Source organism: Molothrus aeneus, chromosome 28 (assembly GCF_037042795.1).
Source record: "Molothrus aeneus isolate 106 chromosome 28, BPBGC_Maene_1.0, whole genome shotgun sequence".
In the NCBI taxonomy this organism is placed as follows: domain Eukaryota; kingdom Metazoa; phylum Chordata; class Aves; order Passeriformes; family Icteridae; genus Molothrus; species Molothrus aeneus.
In genome coordinates this window covers 2,429,915-2,447,195 of record NC_089673.1, presented here as the reverse complement: position 1 = coordinate 2,447,195, position 17,281 = coordinate 2,429,915, and the positions used below count along the sequence as shown (strand labels likewise).

At 40.1% G+C, this 17,281-nt stretch overlaps 1 protein-coding gene across 1 annotated transcript; it reads right to left on the bottom strand.

Annotated features, from left to right (window-relative positions):
• Positions 1 to 8,534: 8,534 nt before the first annotated feature.
• LOC136567169 (histo-blood group ABO system transferase 1-like) lies at positions 8,535 to 17,281 on the bottom strand. Its single transcript, XM_066566669.1, has 5 exons — positions 17,217 to 17,281; positions 15,309 to 15,377; positions 13,421 to 13,459; positions 11,490 to 11,624; positions 8,535 to 9,252 (listed from the first exon to the last, which is right to left on the bottom strand). Exons 1-5 carry the CDS (start codon positions 17,279 to 17,281, stop codon positions 8,535 to 8,537), a joined length of 1,026 nt encoding a protein of 341 aa, XP_066422766.1.

The window sequence follows — 17,281 nt, the reverse complement described above, 5'->3', positions numbered from 1 at the left end:
ATAGAAAAGCTGAAACCTGAGGCATCGCATCCATAGTGTAACTTCTGTTTAAGCTCTCCTTTGTGCAGAGCACCCCTGAAGATTGTTTCAAAGCTGCTGCTGCTTGCAATGAACACTACGGGCAGCAGATGGGAGCAGCAGCCTGGATTTGTGCTGCAGGCATCACCCGGAGAGAGGAATGCAAATGGAATTTACAGGGAACCCCCGAGGAGGGGAGAGAATGATGCACCTGACTCCATCTTATCAGAAGGATAATGAATTACTTTATTATACTATATTATTCTGTACTATATTAATATACTATATTACACTACATTACACTATATTATACTACATTATTACTATATTACACTATATTACACTATATTATTACTACATAACATTATATTATATTATCACTATATTATTACTATATTATACTATATTATAGTGTATTATACTATATTACACTATATTACTACTATTATAATTACTATAATTATTGTTACTATTATAATTACTATAATTATTATATATATTACACTATATTCCCTCCCCCCCATGAGGGGATGGAATGATGCATCTGACTCCATCTTATCAGAAGGCTAATTAATTATTTATTATATTACTATACTATATTATATTATATTACACTCTATTATGACTATATTACACTATATTACACTATTACTATATTACACAATATTACACGATATTATACTATATTACAGTATATTATTACTATATTACAGTATATTATTACTATATTACACGATATTATACTATATTATTACTATACTATACTATATTACACTCTATTACACTTTATAACACTATATTGTACTATATTATTACTATATTACACTATATTCCCTCCCCCCCATGAGGGGATGGAATGATGCATCTGACTCCATCTTATCAGAAGGCTAATTAATTACTTTAAAATACTATATAACTTTAATTTTAATACTATTTAAATTTATTATTTTTAAAGAAATATTAACATTGATTACTTTAATATTAATTACTTAATATTAATTACTTAAATACTATATTATTCTATACTATATCACACTATATAACACTACATCTAAACTGAATCTGCCAAGCACTCACTCTGCACACCCTGCACAGAATCTCGTGGCTGTCAATGACAGTCCTGACACACACACACACACACCTGACAGGCCAAGGAAACAAATCACCATCACTGTGGGTAAACAATCTCCACATTGCATTCTACTCTGGCACAAACACAAAGGCAATACAGCAAATGAGATAAGAATTGTGTTTTCCCTTTCTCTGAGGTTCAGAGAATATGAAACCCAGAAATATTTTTGGGGAGAATCGTGCCTTGCTTTTCTCTGTGGGGAGAAATGTGGTGACAAATGGCAGCTGCTGGAGCTGCTGCTGTGTGAGGAGGAGCTGGGGAGGCTGTGTGGGGGTGGTTCAGCAGAGCTGCAGAACTGTGTCACAAGCACTGCTGCAGGCATTTCTGGAGATGGAGCTGCCAAATTCACTGGCAGTGGAGAACAGTGGGGTAAGGCTGAGCTCTGTCTCCTTAGTTCTATTCACTTCCGCATCACAACCTGCTCTGGCCTCATATTTTCCCCACTACCCCAATCTAAAGACTGCTCCCCTATTCTGGTTCATCAATTTTCACTCATTATTCAGCCATGTCCATAACAATTTTTTTAGAAGCGTGGATATGCTGTGCCCTGGTCTTGTCAAACCTGACCCACAGCCTGAATCTCTATTTAGAAGCCATAACTTCCATGCTGAACCAGTGATTTACCATCCTAGAATTTAGGTAATCCCAGACTTCATCCTGATTCATCTCTGACTTCCTGGCCTGCTCCACCTTATCAGCTTGGCACTTGTCCCACCCCCAGCCAGTCCTTCTGCATTCACAGCTGCTCTGCTCTGTCAGGGTTCCACTGCCCAGGACAGGCTCAGCCACCTCCAGGTGCCAATGAAAATGCACAGCCCCCTGTTCCCTCAGTGAGAAAACTCAGTCTTGGCAATTCTTGTGGATGCATCACTCTGAACTTCCTTCAGACACTCGCATGACAGAGTCTGCCAGGGAGTGAACTCTGAAGGCAACAGGCTTTGATTCCTGTTTTCTGTTCCTTGTCCACTTCTATTTCACATTCCTGCAAGTATAAAGAAGTTTTTAATGGATTTGTAAAGGCTCTAAGTACAACATTATGTATGAAACAGCACCAATTTACTGCTCCAAATTGAGTGAACCTGACTTCTGAAGGCAACAGGCCATGATTCCTGACTTGTGTTCCTGACTACAAATCCACCTCTACTTCACATTCCTGCAAGTAAAAGGAAGTTTGTAATGGATTTGTATAGATTTGTAAAGGCTCTAAGTAGAGTGTACAACCTTATGTATGAAACAGCACCAATTTACTGCTCCAAATTGAGTGAACCTGACTTGTGAAGGCAACAGGCCATGATTCCTGTCTTGTGTTCCTTGACTACAAATCCACCTCTGTTTCACATTCCTACAAGAATAAAGACGTTTTTAATGGATTTGTATAGATTTGTGAATCTGACTCCTGAAGGCAACAGGCCTTGATTCCTGTATTGTTTCCCCTGACTACAAATCCACTTCTATTTCACATTCCTGCAAGTATAAAGAAGTTTTTAATTGATTTTTATAGATTTATAAAGGCTCTAAGCAGAGTGTACAACCTTATGCATGAAATAGCACCAATTTAATGCACCAATTTGAGTGAACCTGACTTCTGAAGGCAACAGGCCATGATTCCTGTTTTTTGTTCCCTGACTACAAATCCACTTCTATTTCCCATTTCTGCAAGTATAAAGAAGTTTTTAATGGCGGTTTTTACAACCACACCCTTTTTATTTTATATAACCCTTCACCATCTCATCAGTCCAGTTTCTCACTTAAGGCATATTCTCACCTTATTATATTCTCACCATTCTTATATTATAGAAATGTAAATTTATTGTTTTCTGCTGAATATCTGTGTATTGTATTTTTACATCAATCTAAGCTTCATCCAAGGCTGCAGATCAAATCCTTCAGTGTCTTGGAGGTTTCTGCTTTTCTGATTCCCACAAGGAGCCATGGAGACTTTGTGCACTGGTGTAACTTTCTGTTCTGGGGCTTCTTTCTCCCCCATTATCTCAGTGCAACTCAGGGACTGTCACCATGATATTTTCTGAAAAATCCCTTGGCCAGGATTTCTTCTCCTGGCAAGATGAGAAGCCTCAGCTCCTCCATGTTTTGCTCCTCTGGAATGTGGTCTGGAGATTGTTTATCCAAACATGTGAATTGTTTTAAGTAATGACCAATCAGGGCCAGCTTTGTCAGACTCTGAGGAACCAGTCACAGGTTTTTATTATTCATTCTTGTTTAACCTTCTGATGTATCCTTTATCTTTCTTTAGTATAGTTTTAGAATACATTATAATGTAATGTAATGTAATGTAATGTAATGTAATATAATATAATGTAATGTAATATAATATAATGTAATGTAATATAATATAATATAATATAAGCCTTCTGAGAACAAGGAGTCAAATTCTCACCTCTCACCTCATCCTGAGGACCTCACAACACCTCAAGGGCCATCCCAGCTCACTGCCTGGCCTGGCAGATTGTGCCAGTTCTTTGTTCCTTCCTCTCAAGCAGAACCACTCAGTGTCACCTGGACACATCCTCATTCCTGGGTCCTTGTGGCTCTTCCTGTACAAGGGGTAGGAAATACCACAGCAGTGAGTTCCAGCATGCACTGTGGGGAATGGATTTGTAGGGAATTCTCCAAGCCTGGCAGAAGGCTCACACAGTGGGAATCTGTGTGCAAACCTGGAGATGAGAAATGCTGACTTGGAAATGCCATGGGACAGGACAGACATTGCTGAGAGAGAAATGGAACTGGAAACAAGTTTCAAAGGATGGTTTTATAAATAACACTAGATACTTTGGAGAAATAGAACTATGAAAGATGCATTGTAGTAGGACCCACGAGGGGTAATTTTAGATTATTGGATTTAAGGCATTTACAGCATGGTGTGGCAAAAGCTGATAGGCCAAGAAACACTTATATTGAAATTAGTAAATATTGGCTTCTGATTGTGATGGTGTGAATTATAACATCTGTATTGTCTCACCCTTCACGCAAGACTGAAAATGGAATAAAAGTTTTCAAAACACCTCTCAGTTACCCCATCTCTGGGTCAGAAAAGGGATTAATCCAACAATGCACAACCCATTCCAGCTCTGATAATGGAAGGCCTTGGCATTGCAGCAGGCCTGGTGCTGTGTGTCAGCTTGTCCAGGAGCCTAAACCCTTTGTTACCCTTCACAGACTGGTTTCTCATCACCACTGGGACTAGATTTTGGAAGCTAATAAGGATAAATCTCACAACAAATCTTTATACTCTCTTAAAAGTTAAATTGCAACTCAGCACAGACTCTATTACACCATCCCTTGCAGCCAGGTGTTTGACTGAATGGAAATAACAGAAAATTGCATTTCCTCTGGCCTAATCTGTCCTGCTGCATAGTGTTGCTCTGGCCCAGGTACAGAACTGTGCTAAGTCTGTTCCATTCATGCTGTTCCAGTACATTTTGCCATCACCCACCCCCATTAACCCTCTTTCCTGGCCAGGTTTGACCCCAGCACAAGGCAAGGATTTGCACAGTGCAAGGATCAGCCAAATTTTCTTACCTTGGTAAGATGAGGCCTACTAAGGCAGAGAATTGGGTAGTCCTCATTCAGAGTTACCAACTCAGCTCCTCTCTGTGCATTGTGAGCTCACTCCTGTCTGTGAAGGTGCTGGGAAACCTGACTCCAGTTTCCAGAGGCATTGGGAAGGGAAGCTCCAGGAGAAGAGAGATTTTCCAGTGCCCAGGATGTTCCAGGGGCTGCAGAAGCTGTGCAGGTCTTTGTTCTCTCCACTGGGAAGTGGCAGTGGGAGCCCTGCAGTGTCCTTCTCCCAAGGGGTCAAATTTCACAGGTTAAACCTGTTCAGCAGTGGCAGAGAGAGACTGAGAGATCAGATAGCAGCAGAGGATTAAGCCTCCCAGAGGGGAAATGCTGCAAAAATGAAGATTAACTTACCCCCTCACCCAATTCAGCACTCTGATTTCATGGGACCATCATCATCTGTGCTTTCTGAAGTGATTCAAATGGGCTGGTTCATACCAGAATTGACTTTCTCTGACAACACATCTGTGTCCTGTTCCATTATTCTTAAATTATTTTATTACTTTCACCTAAGCATGCTAACTCAATTCCCCAGAATGCTTCAGCTGAACACCAATCTTTATCTGAAAACTCTGCTTATCTCACAGATTCCTCCTGTCTGGCCCTTTTTAAGTAACCTTTTGCTGCCCAGCCTTTGGACAAACCAGGTTTGAGCACGATGTTGTCTTCTTATTCTGTTTTCAAATCTGGGAAACCACTCTTAAGGAATACAACAGCAATAAAACACATAACACCATGAAAAGGCCAAACAAGATTTATGGAGCAAAGAACAACACTTTCATAACAGAAACATAATAGATGATATTGAATTATCATATTTTGAGCAAATAATATAAGACAGCAGAAGACAAGTATAATTGCAGACTCTAATCAGTGGGGACCATTTGTAAATTTGCAAACTGACTTTATTCAGATCCTAAATACTGTCATTTTGAGCATGTCCTTGTCAGATATAATATAATATAATATAATATAATATAATATAATATAATATAATATAATATAATATAATATAATATAATATAATATAATATAATATAATATAATATAATATAATATAATATAATATAATATAATATAATATATCAGCCTTCTGAAACATGCAGTCAAGATTCTCATCTCTTCCCTCATCCTGGGACCCCTGTGAACCCCACCACATGTAAACATGCAGAAAGGACAGTTGCAAAGCAAAAATTTGAAATAAAATTTCAGTAAAAGTTGCTAATAAAAGAAATTTCTGGGTTTAGTTGTCTCTAGCTAAGGAGACCCACTTTATGGAGAAAATATGTGTGTCCTACAAACAGAGGGAAATCCTTTGCCCCTTGGGCTCAGTTTGGTGGGGCTGTGTGTCACCCTCCGTCCTTACAAATGGGTTTTGTGATGGTTTGTGAATTGATCTCAGAGTGCAAAAAACCAACACAGCACAGGGGTTTGCAATGATAATCAAAAACAAATCCACCTTTGTTGAATGACCACAGCAAAATGCTTTGGGGAGGAATTGGGGAAAAAGGAAAATAAGGAAAAAAAGGGAGGAAGAGAAAGGAAGGTACCAAATGTAGCTACCAAACATAGAAACAGGAAAGTCCTTTGATGTGGATGGAGTTCAGCAGGTCACATCAGGGGAGATCTCAGAAATTCCAATCAATTCCCACTCTTATTATACTCCTTTTTGACGGGGGAAGGGGATGAATCTTGAACTCGAATCAAAAGTAGCCTATTGTATTTTCTGGGGAAAAATGGCATTTGGGAAGGGTGCACACAGTCCATGTTCAGCAGTGGATGAGAGCCATTGTCTTCTTGGTCCACTGCTCACACCTGCAACATCCATCTTGCCTTGATCAGCCTTCCTCCCCCTCACACCTCCCCCAGCTTGGGGGTTTCAGTCCCAGTCCTTGGAAAGATTTGGGGGGGGGTCTTTTCACACAGGGATTTCATGTCTTGGTTTTTGATGGAGAGGCTTCTTCCATCTCAGTCTGTCTGTCATGGTGATGTAAAACAGGCGAGGGGTCTTCTGTGGGGACCACCCAAAACCTCAGGAGAAGTCCAGCCAAGCTGAGAGGTGGGAAAAATTCCAGGGCTATCGTTACAAAATTTCCTCCTTTTCACCATGTTCATGTAGCATACAGCAAACACACCTGTGAACAACAGCTCAGCAATGTGCTCAGGCCTCAGGGTCCTTGGCAAGCAACTTTCTCCAACAGGGCCAGAATTTCAGACAAGGGTCTTTTTTCTTCCATGGTCCCCAATCTGTGTCCCTTTCATGACCATCGTGAGGCAGATTGTAAGAGCCAAAATGAGAGATGCAGGACTCCAGGCAGCTCTCCAAAATGCAGTTTATTGTATCCAAAATGCAGTTTATTGTATACAGAATGCAGTTTATTGTATCCAAAATGCAGTTTATTGTATACAGAATGCAGTTTATTGCATACAAAATGCAGTTTATTGTATACAAAATGCAGCTTATTGTATACAAAATGCAGTTTATTGTATCCAAAATGCAGTTTATTCCATCCAAGGTGTTACAGCAGTGCAGGGTCGTGGGTGACAGAGCTGTGCCCACAGCTGTCAGCTCCAGCTGCAGGCAGGCCTGGAGACCCTTTGGTTTTGGTCACACTGCATTCTATACTTTCCTTTTGGTTACAATGCATTATATTCTTTCCTTTTGGTTACACTGCATTCTATACTTTGCTGAGCACCTTAATACAGTAGAACCAATCTATACCTTAACTATTATCTATAGCCTATCATAACTACTGTAATTCCCATATTCATGGTACTATTTTCCAATCACTAACAGTCAGTACATCACAGTTTAAGCCAGAAGTTGTTTTTCAGTTTTCTTGCAGTGGAAAATTCTGAGACCTTTTTTCTACTTGCAGCTTTGCTGACTTGTTTGCCTGTGCTCTCTTTGTGCTTGGTAAAAACATCTTCTTGTTTGGGGTGGGTTTTTCCTTTGCTCTAAGTCATAAAAACCCCTTCTAACCAACACACCCTTTGCCTCCTTGGTTATCCATTGAGACTGGCTCAGCAATTCTTTTCTTCTCTATCAAAACTTGCTTCCATCTCTATTCCTTCATCAGACTCTACATTCCCAAATCTTTCTGCTAAGCATCTGTGAGACTTTCCTTGTCAAACTTTCATCCTTCCCAACAGCAGATGAGGGAAACTTCAGACTTGTCCGGTCCGGCTGTCTGTCTGTCTGTCTCTGCTCCGACACGGGTAGGGTGGTTCTGGGGCAGCCCCGTTTCAAAGGACGAGTCTGGACTCTTCAGCTTTTCGATCTTCAGATTGTTTATTGTTTCTTATCTACAAAATTTTCTGTCTGCCCAACAGAGGTCTGATCTGCAAGGCAGCCAAGGGCACTCTGACCACCCACGGGGCGGTCATGTCTTTTTATACTAAAATCTACGTACATGATATTTACTTTTATTTTCCAATACTTTTCACCCATGTTGGCAAGTGCACCTTCACCATAAACCAATCCCCAAGTGCCAACATCACCACAGGAGATGGAAGACAAGAAGAAGAAAGAAGAAGGACGAGACACGCCCTGATCCCCCCATCTTGTCTCCATAACCCCCTGTACCAAAAACCTTAAAGTTTATATTTCACCCTATAAATGTGTCCCTTTTACACCCTTCACTCTAAAGTGATTCTCATGTCCTCAAACTGCTGTCACTTCTGTGGATGGATCAAAATCAAGCCACCAAACACTCCTGGCAACATTCCAGGATTTCCGAGCCCCCCAAGGGTGCTCTCGGCAACTCTGGACATCGGGAGCGATGTGCTGAGTTCCCACACAGACTTACACTGTGAAGAAGAAAGGCCTGGCACTCTTTGTTTGAGGAGCTTGCCTCTGGCTGTGCTGGTGCACAGGGCACATCCTCTTCACCTGGATGCTGCTGGAGCTCAGCTCTGTGTCCCAGTAGTACTCTGGGGACAGCAGCCGGGTGGGTTTGTGCTGCAGGAGGTACCTGTTGAGGTGGCTCTCGTGGTGCCAGGGACCCTCAATGCCATTTTCTCTGTCCTCCACCAGCCCTGCAGAGCAGGCTCTGGTCAGCTTGTACACCTCAGCCACGCTGCCCCCATAGAAGCTGGCGGTGTAGTAGAAGTCCCCTTGTCCCTCAGGGATGGCAGATTGTGACTCAGGCTGTGTCTCAGAGGCTTTGTTGTCCTGCTGTGGGGTGACCTGCCAGGAGCTGATGGTGGCCACCAGGGCATCGATGATCTCCACGCCGATGTGTGCCAGGAGCTGGACATTGATGTCCATGGAGTACAGATAATCCACCTCGTGCTGGAACTGCCTCTGGATGTAGGAGCTGAGGATGTCCATGCGGCTCCTGGAGAGGTCCTGCCACCGGGGGTCATCCTGGACAGGGATGACAAACAGGTGGTTCTCAGGGGCCATCTGAAGGTGGGAGATCTTCTCAGGACTGTCTGTGAACAGGTAGAAGTTCACGGGGTGCCCAGCAAGGAAGTATTTGTTGGCAGAGCTCATGAACCCTTCTATGAACTGGACATAGCTAAGAGACATGGAAAGGAAAAGAATGGAGAGGCTCCTCCTGCTGAGGAATGGCAGCTTTTCAAATTCATTTTCTTTGTCTTTTTCTATCTCTTGCTCCTTTTTGTGATGTTAGTGCCCTTTATTTAACACAGCTGCTGCCCTTCAGACCTTCCCCATGCTGCTGCACATTTGCATTTTAGCTTTCACTAAATTCACATTTTAGCTTTTCACAGAACGGGTGCCTTCCACCCAGTGCTGCTCTCTAATATCGCTCCATAATGGAAATACTTCCTCTCACCCCTCCCCGGCACTCTTTCTGCAGTGGAATATTTTTAACTTCCGAGAGAAAATCATAGAATCACCAGGAAAACATGGAATGGTTTGTGTTGGGAGGGACCTTAAAGACCACTTTATTCCACCCCCTGCCATGGGCAGGGACACCTTCCACTATCCCAGGGTGTTCCAAGCCCTGTCCAACCTGGATTTGGGCACTGCCAGGGATCCAGGGGCAGCCACAGCTGCTCTGGGCACCCTGTGCCAGGGCCTCCCACCCTCACAGTAGGGAATTTCTTCCAAATATCTGATCTAAAACTGCCTTATTTCAGTTTAAAGCCATTCTCCCCCATTCTGTCACCACCCAGCCTTGTAAAAAATCCCTCTCCCCTTTCCTGCAGGGCCCCTTTAGGTACAGGAGGGGCTCTAAGCTCTGCCTGGAGCCTTCTCCAGGCTCAACAACCCCAACCCTTTCAGCCTGTTTTCATAGGAGAGGGTCAAAATTATCAATTAAATAGTTTTGATTAGCTGAAGTTGCTGTGTTACTCTAAGATGCCAGTGGAGATAGAGGGTATAGAGTATAGCTCAGAAACTCAAAGAAGAACTACCCCAAGCTGTAATAGCTTGATTAATGTTTTTACTAGAGCTAATATTTTACCTTTAAACTCTTACAGAAACCCAATAAAATCTCAACTCCATGGAATTTTTCTATTTTTTAGTGCAGGATAGAGGGAAAGCTTGTTCTTAGAAACGTAGCAGCAGCTATAATTTTTATTTCACTGGGCCAAAATGCTCATTATATTTCCAAGGGGTTTTTTTTGGTCCTATTCCAAGCAATGTCCCAGCCAATGTCCCATTTCTCCCAGTCTACAGCTGCTCACATTCAGTCTTTGGAATGTTTCTCACTTGTGCTCTGTGGCATTCACATTCTGTGAAAAAATCCCTTTGCCCGGGGTTTTTCTCCTTTGAAGCTGAGAGGCCTCAGAGAAAAGGAAAACAATTCTTATCTCATTTGCTTCTCCTGTGTTTTGCTCATGTGGAATGTGTTTGGAGATTGTTTACCCACAGGTGATTGTTCCATTGCATTCTGGTCATAGGAATGTGCTCCTTGTTGACAGAGTGACAAAACTATTTTTTGTCCCTTTAAAAAGGAAACAAACCCAGAAGTTTCTCTCCTCAATTAGGTGAGAAGACACCTCATAGGACCTGGGGGACTTCACCTCAAACTGAAGGACAGAATTTACTAGAAAAGGAAGAGAACAAAGAAACTTATGCCTTTTGTGACGTGTTTTACCAGGAGCAAGAACCTCTTGCACTTGGCTGGGTTTTTCTCTGTAAAGAGTTTTGTTATTTTGCCTTTTATTAGAACCTTTTTATTTCCACCACTGCAACAGTAGCCATGCTGCTGATCTTATGCCTCCAAAGATAGCTGAGCTATCTTGGGTGTGAAATAGATCTCCAAGAGCTGATGAGACCTGGTGTAGGAGGCAACCATTACTGTGGTGTGAGTTGTTTTGACTCTTTGGGCAATTGGGGCCAAGCTGTGTCAGAACTCTGGAAAGAGTCACAAGTTTTCATTATTATCTTTGTAGCATTCAGTAAGAATCCTTTCTGTATCCTTTAGTATAGTATAGTATTTTTTAATATAATATATAACAATTAATTATATATACAATTAATTATTATATATTATATTAAAATATAGATATTATTGTTGTTGTTATTACTGCTATTATTGTGATTATTTTTATTACTGTTATTATTGATAATAATAATAATAATAATAATAATAATAATAATAATAATAATAATAATAATAATAATAATAATAATAATAATTCTAAAGTAATAAATGAGCCTTCTGAGACCATGGAGTCAGATTCATCATTCCTGCCTTCATCCCTTGCAGATACAACAGTGCTCCACCAGCAGCACTACAGAGAGGTTTAACTATTTGACAAGAAATAAATGACAAGCCAATACTTTTCAACAGCAAAAGTGACCACTCCAGTGACCAGGTTCTTCTGCAGATATTGAGCATCCAGGATGTCCCTGCTGAAGGTGCCTTCCCAGACAATTGGAGCCAGCCATGGTGTCAGCACCAGCACATCCCTTCTCCTGCAAGGGGTTGGGAATGAAGGCAGAGTTGAGATGGCCCAGGAAATTCATCAAAACGAACCCAGATGTAAGAGTGAATTCATCATTCCAGTCTCACTTGAAATCACAGCACAGGTTTCTGCTCTTTCCCTGAGTGTGGATGGAGACTCTCCAGCTGGGCTGTTGATCTCCTCCTCCTTTGGAAAGAGGAGAAGGAGGAGATCCCTAATTTGCTCCCTAATTCCTTTGGGATGATGGACAGGTATTTCCCTGATGCTTCCTAGGCTGTTGTTTACTGGCTTATCTCAGAAGAACATCTCCTTCCCACTGGGAATGGAGTTCACAGCTCTGCTGATAAGGTCAGCTATTGCTGATAGAAAGGAAGGGATGGGACCATTTTCAAGCTCAGAATGATTTATTGCTCAGACAAACATCAGTCTCAGGGGATGTCAGGTTTTAGAGGAGCAACCATTCAGCTATAGCTCAAAGCAGTCACAAGTTCTCTGTTCCAAGGCAATATAGAACTCTTTAACCCAATAGACAGTTGCCACAGGGTTTATTTTGCTTTTCTAACCTATCACCTTTACTCACTTCTGCTGCACTATGGATATTTTTACTCAGTCAGCCTCTAACTCACATGCACACTTTGGTTTCTATGATAACTTCTAAACTCTCAGCTTATTTTACACAACTACACCCTTTTTATTTTATGTAACTCTTTGCCATCTTGTCAGTCTAGTTTCTCCCTTACTTCAGGCACATTCTCCCCTACAACTAGAGAAATATAAATTTATGATTTTTCTGCTTAATGTCTGTGTATTGTATTTTTACATATAATTATATATATAATATATAATATATCATATATCATATACTATATACATTATATCATATATATTATATTATATATATTATATATAATATAGGATATATATTATATTATATTATATTATATATTATTATATATATTATATATTATATATTATATAATATATATTACACTATATATTATAATATATGTGCATATATTATAATATATAATAATAATTGTAAACATACAAATATATTCCTTATCTAAAATACATTTATATAAATAAATTTATTTACTCATATTCATATATTTATATATTTTATAAAATGTATAAAAATAGAAAAATGATATCATATAAATAGATGTAAGTTTCTGTTTTTCTGTTCCCACACTCAGCCAGGCCACTTTGCAGAGCAGATGGGAGATTGCTGTGCTCTGTGCTGGGCAGTCCCAGCTCCCTCAGCCTCCCCTCATAGGAAACAAGCTCCAGCCCTTTCATGGTCCTTTAGCAAACTCTCTCCAGGATGTCCATACCTCTTTTATTACTTTTTGTTTTGTTTTGTTTTTCCTACTGAAAATGGCTCTATAATAGGCAATTCCAAAAAATAATTTATCCCAGTGACCCAAAATGTTAATTCCACAGGTGTTTACACGTCGTATATGATGCTGACTGCCACCACTAGAAATAGTGTCAGCTAAGGCCTTTTGTTTTTTAGCTTCTGAGTGGTGACAGAGGATGCAATAAACTGAATTAAGATAAAATAAAACCAAAATATTTTCAATATTCACCATCATTTCTCGGTTTCCTTTCTGAAAATAACAAATTACAGATTCTTCATCTATGCATTTTTGATGGTTTCTGGAAGAGCTGCTTTTCTAGTCAGGCTTTCTATTTCATTCAGTCTGGCTCCCAGGTGTCCTGACCTGTCAGTGCCACTCTGTGTTTCTGACATCAATTGGATTTCATGGTCATGATATTCCATTGTACCAGAGCAGGTGCACTTACCATGGAAGCATCAGAGATGTTTCATCTAAGTCTGCTTTTCTGCAAATGAAAATTAAAAAATATTAGAAATATTCTATAGGGAGAAATAAAAGGTGCATAAATGCATCGTGGCACAGAAGTTTCAGATTTTCTTTTTCTGAGAGATGAGCCCCACAAGAGATCTTTGTGTGGTTCAATGTCAGTGAGCATCCAGACTCCACCACAAACACTATTTTATTATTGATATGAGTTCATATACAATGTGAACTACATTTAACAGGCTGGTGGAAGTAGAGCTGAATGCAAATTAATCAGCTTTACAATTATTTTCAACGTGTCTCTTTCTTCGGTGCATCTTTGGAAAATCCAGTTTTACTTCTACACAGTGAGAGCCTGGTCCAGTAAGGCCAAGTTTATATTTTTGCACCAAGTTTGTATTTTTCTGACAGGTTTATGTCCACAGGACACAGAGCAGAGGTCACTGCTCTCCATTCTCATTGCTTGTGCAGGCTCCTGTGGATGGGTCACTGAGTGGGAACCCACCAGTCTTGATTCCCAGATTTTCCACCAGGAAAAACAGGTTCTGTAAAGTGGAAACACTCACTAAAAGTAACAGATTAAACAGGCTAATAGAGGGAAATTGAAAGAATCACATGTAGAAAGACATCTAGCCATATAAACTTCTTTTTTTTAGGGTGGTGGTATGAAAATGTTCTCATACTGCAATCTTTTAAGTTTCAAATGAATTACAAAAAGACTGGATTGCTTTTGTCATATTGCTTCACTGGCATTAAAGTTTATTTCTCTCCATGTCATATGTGCTGCACTCCTTAGAGCAGCATTTCTAGAGGATTACACAACTGTGTGTGTTCTAAAAGAAGTGATGAAGAGGGGAAACCACAGTAAAAAAAGCAGTGGGGATAAGAAAAGTGGAATTCATAAGAAGTGTAATTTGTAGGTGCAAATCATAATTAAAAAAAAAAAAAAAAGAAAATAGTAAAATAGGGTTCAGTTAAATGAAACTAAGCATTGAAAACCCATTAACCTACCAGGTTAAACTCTTTTTTAATTCCATGTCTGGAATCTCTTCCTTCTCATCAGGTTTGTGGGCAACACTAAACCAGAGGGAACAGACAATCTGCCAAAGGGCCCAAATTGTTTTAATTAATACACAGAAACCTGGATGAGGTCCTGGTTCAGGGACAGCAGCTCCCAGGTGTCCAGATCAGGTGGGATTGAGCTCCTTTTTCACTGCATGGTTTTGGGGGAGCTGCATCGATGGATTCCCATTTCCCCATATGAAATCTCAGGAACCTGAGCCTGCAGGGCCCTGCAGGATGGCTCCCATCAAAATGGAAATCAGCACTTCCAGGGCATGGATCTGGTGCCTAAAAATGAGTCTTTTAGGTGAGTGTTGTCTTCATGGCCTGGAATGATCCTTTGGGGAACTCTCTCCTGTGGTGGTGCTCACAGGGGGCCCAGGACGAGGGGAGAGATGAGAATCCTGACTCCGTGTTTCAGAAGGCTGATTTATTATTTTATGATAGATGTGATATTAAAAGAAAATGATATATTAAAACTATACTAAAAGATAGAAGAAAAGATTTCAGCAGAAGGCTTGAAAGGAATGGAAAGGAATGATAATAAAATCTTGTGAGTCTCAGAGAGTCCGAGACAGCTGGACTGTGATTGGCCATTAATTAGAAACAACCACATGAGCCCAATCCCAGATGCACCTGTTGCATTGCACAGCAGCAGATAACCATTGGTTACATTTTGTTCCTGAGGCCTCTCAGCTTCTCAGGAGAAAAGATCCTAAGGAAAGGATTTTTCATAAAATGTGTCTGTGACACTCTCCAGTATGTCCATAACTCTTTTATTACTTTTTTATTTTGCAGGATGAACTTACAGGAGTGAATCCTCTCCAGGGGAGGCTTTTTGTTCCTGAGTTCTGGCTGGGGAGAAAGGGTAGTGGTACCTTGGACAGGATAGGAAAACAATGAGTCAATGATAAAAACCAAAAATCGGCCTCTCCTCCACTTCCTTTGTGACTGAAACTTTAAAACAAATCTAACAGAGCACACATTTGTGGGGTCAATGTGGTGATGAGGATTTGCAAATCTCAGCTGTTTCAAGACAGGATGTGAAAAATGTGTATTTTATGATTGGCTTTTGGCAAATATTAAAATGAATATTATGTGTTATGTTAGAAAGTTATGCTGTATTAATCTTCTTAAGTAGTGTGTTAAATAGAGTTTTAGGTTATAACATAATGTTAAAATAGAAACTATGCTATGCAAGATACTTTTTAAAGAGAGGACTCAGCAGCCACAGGACACCTGAATCTTTCAGAGAAAGAGAATTTATTGCTCCCTTATCAGAAGAAATGAACTTCTTCCTGCCTTGCTCAGCCCTGAAGACTCAGTCAGGATTCAGAGGAAGAAGCTGACAGTGCCCAGACAGAATCCTGTGTTTGAATGGAATTTATGCACCATGTATGAGGTGTATGAATATGCAACAGGCTGTAGCTTTTAAGGGTTAATCCTCCGTTAATGTGGGTCCTTTTTCAGGCTTATTTTGCCCAGAAAAGGTACCCGGACTGTCCATAACTCTTTTTTTAATTGTCTCATATTGTCCTAAATCCTAATTGTCCAAATTTTTATTACTCTAATTACATTCCTATTTTTATAACCATTTTATTACTATTAAACTTTTAACATTTTAAAAGCGAGCGGTTGGCGTTTTTCACACAGGAATTTAGCCTAAAGTTATCTGCAGGTCAATCAGCCCCGAGGATCTGTGAATGATTTAATTTGCCCTGGACTACTTGCACCAAAGGAAACGTGGGTGCTTTGCAGCAGAGCTCCTCTGCAGCTCCCTCTTGAAGCCAGGTGTTCACAGCATCACTTTGATCCGGCCAGTCTGTGGGATCTCAGTGTAATTTTAAACAAAAATGTGAGCATTTGAGCATTTGTGCTCACATTTGAGCATTTGATGCTGTGCTGTGGAGAAAGAGTGGCTGAAAACTTTTCCTAATTCCTCCAACTGGAACAGATCCAATATTGTTCCAGCCAACTGTGAATTAACCCCACCTGCTCTGATTTCAGGCTCCAGAACACTGAATACACACCTGTCCTGGTGTGAAAGGAAGAGAGCTTTTGGGAGTTTGTAGTCAAACCAATCAGTGCTGAGATTTGAATATTGGCATGAAAGCAACCACCATGAAACAACTTCTTTAGACTGAAGAATATTTGAAATATTCTTGATAATATATATAATATATTTTATATATATATGTATATATTTTTTCTTTATATTATTCTTGATAATACAGGTGAGGGGTTGTTCATGCACACTTTCTGTTCCTTATTTTAGAAGAAGAAAAACTACTTTCAGAATGAACAGTCCAGTGAAACAACTAAAAAATCCTTGCAGCAAACTTAACAACCAAGGGAGACTCAAACCAACCATGATAAATAAATACAGCAAAATCAAACACAGCTAAATTCACTGCACAGAATTCCAGCATCCTTGTGCTGGTCTGGAGCACAGAAGTGTGGGATGTAAACATGAAAACACACATTTGGACTCACAGGAATACACAGAGATAATTAATCAGACTTTTAGAATGTCATAGAAGAGGTTAAAAATGTCCACACCTTGTTTATTTTCATCTTTTGAATGTAAAAGGGGATTTTGAATTTAGCTTTGTGTAAATGCTCACATAGGATCTGCATTAGTTAGAAGAAACCTGTCTCAGCCTGGGCAAGAGAAAGAAATTCTTGTTGAGAATAATTATCAAAAGTTAAACACCCACCAGATTGCACCAGTGATCCCTGCTGTCACTAGAATAGCCAGGCCATGTAATTTTGTCATTCCCAT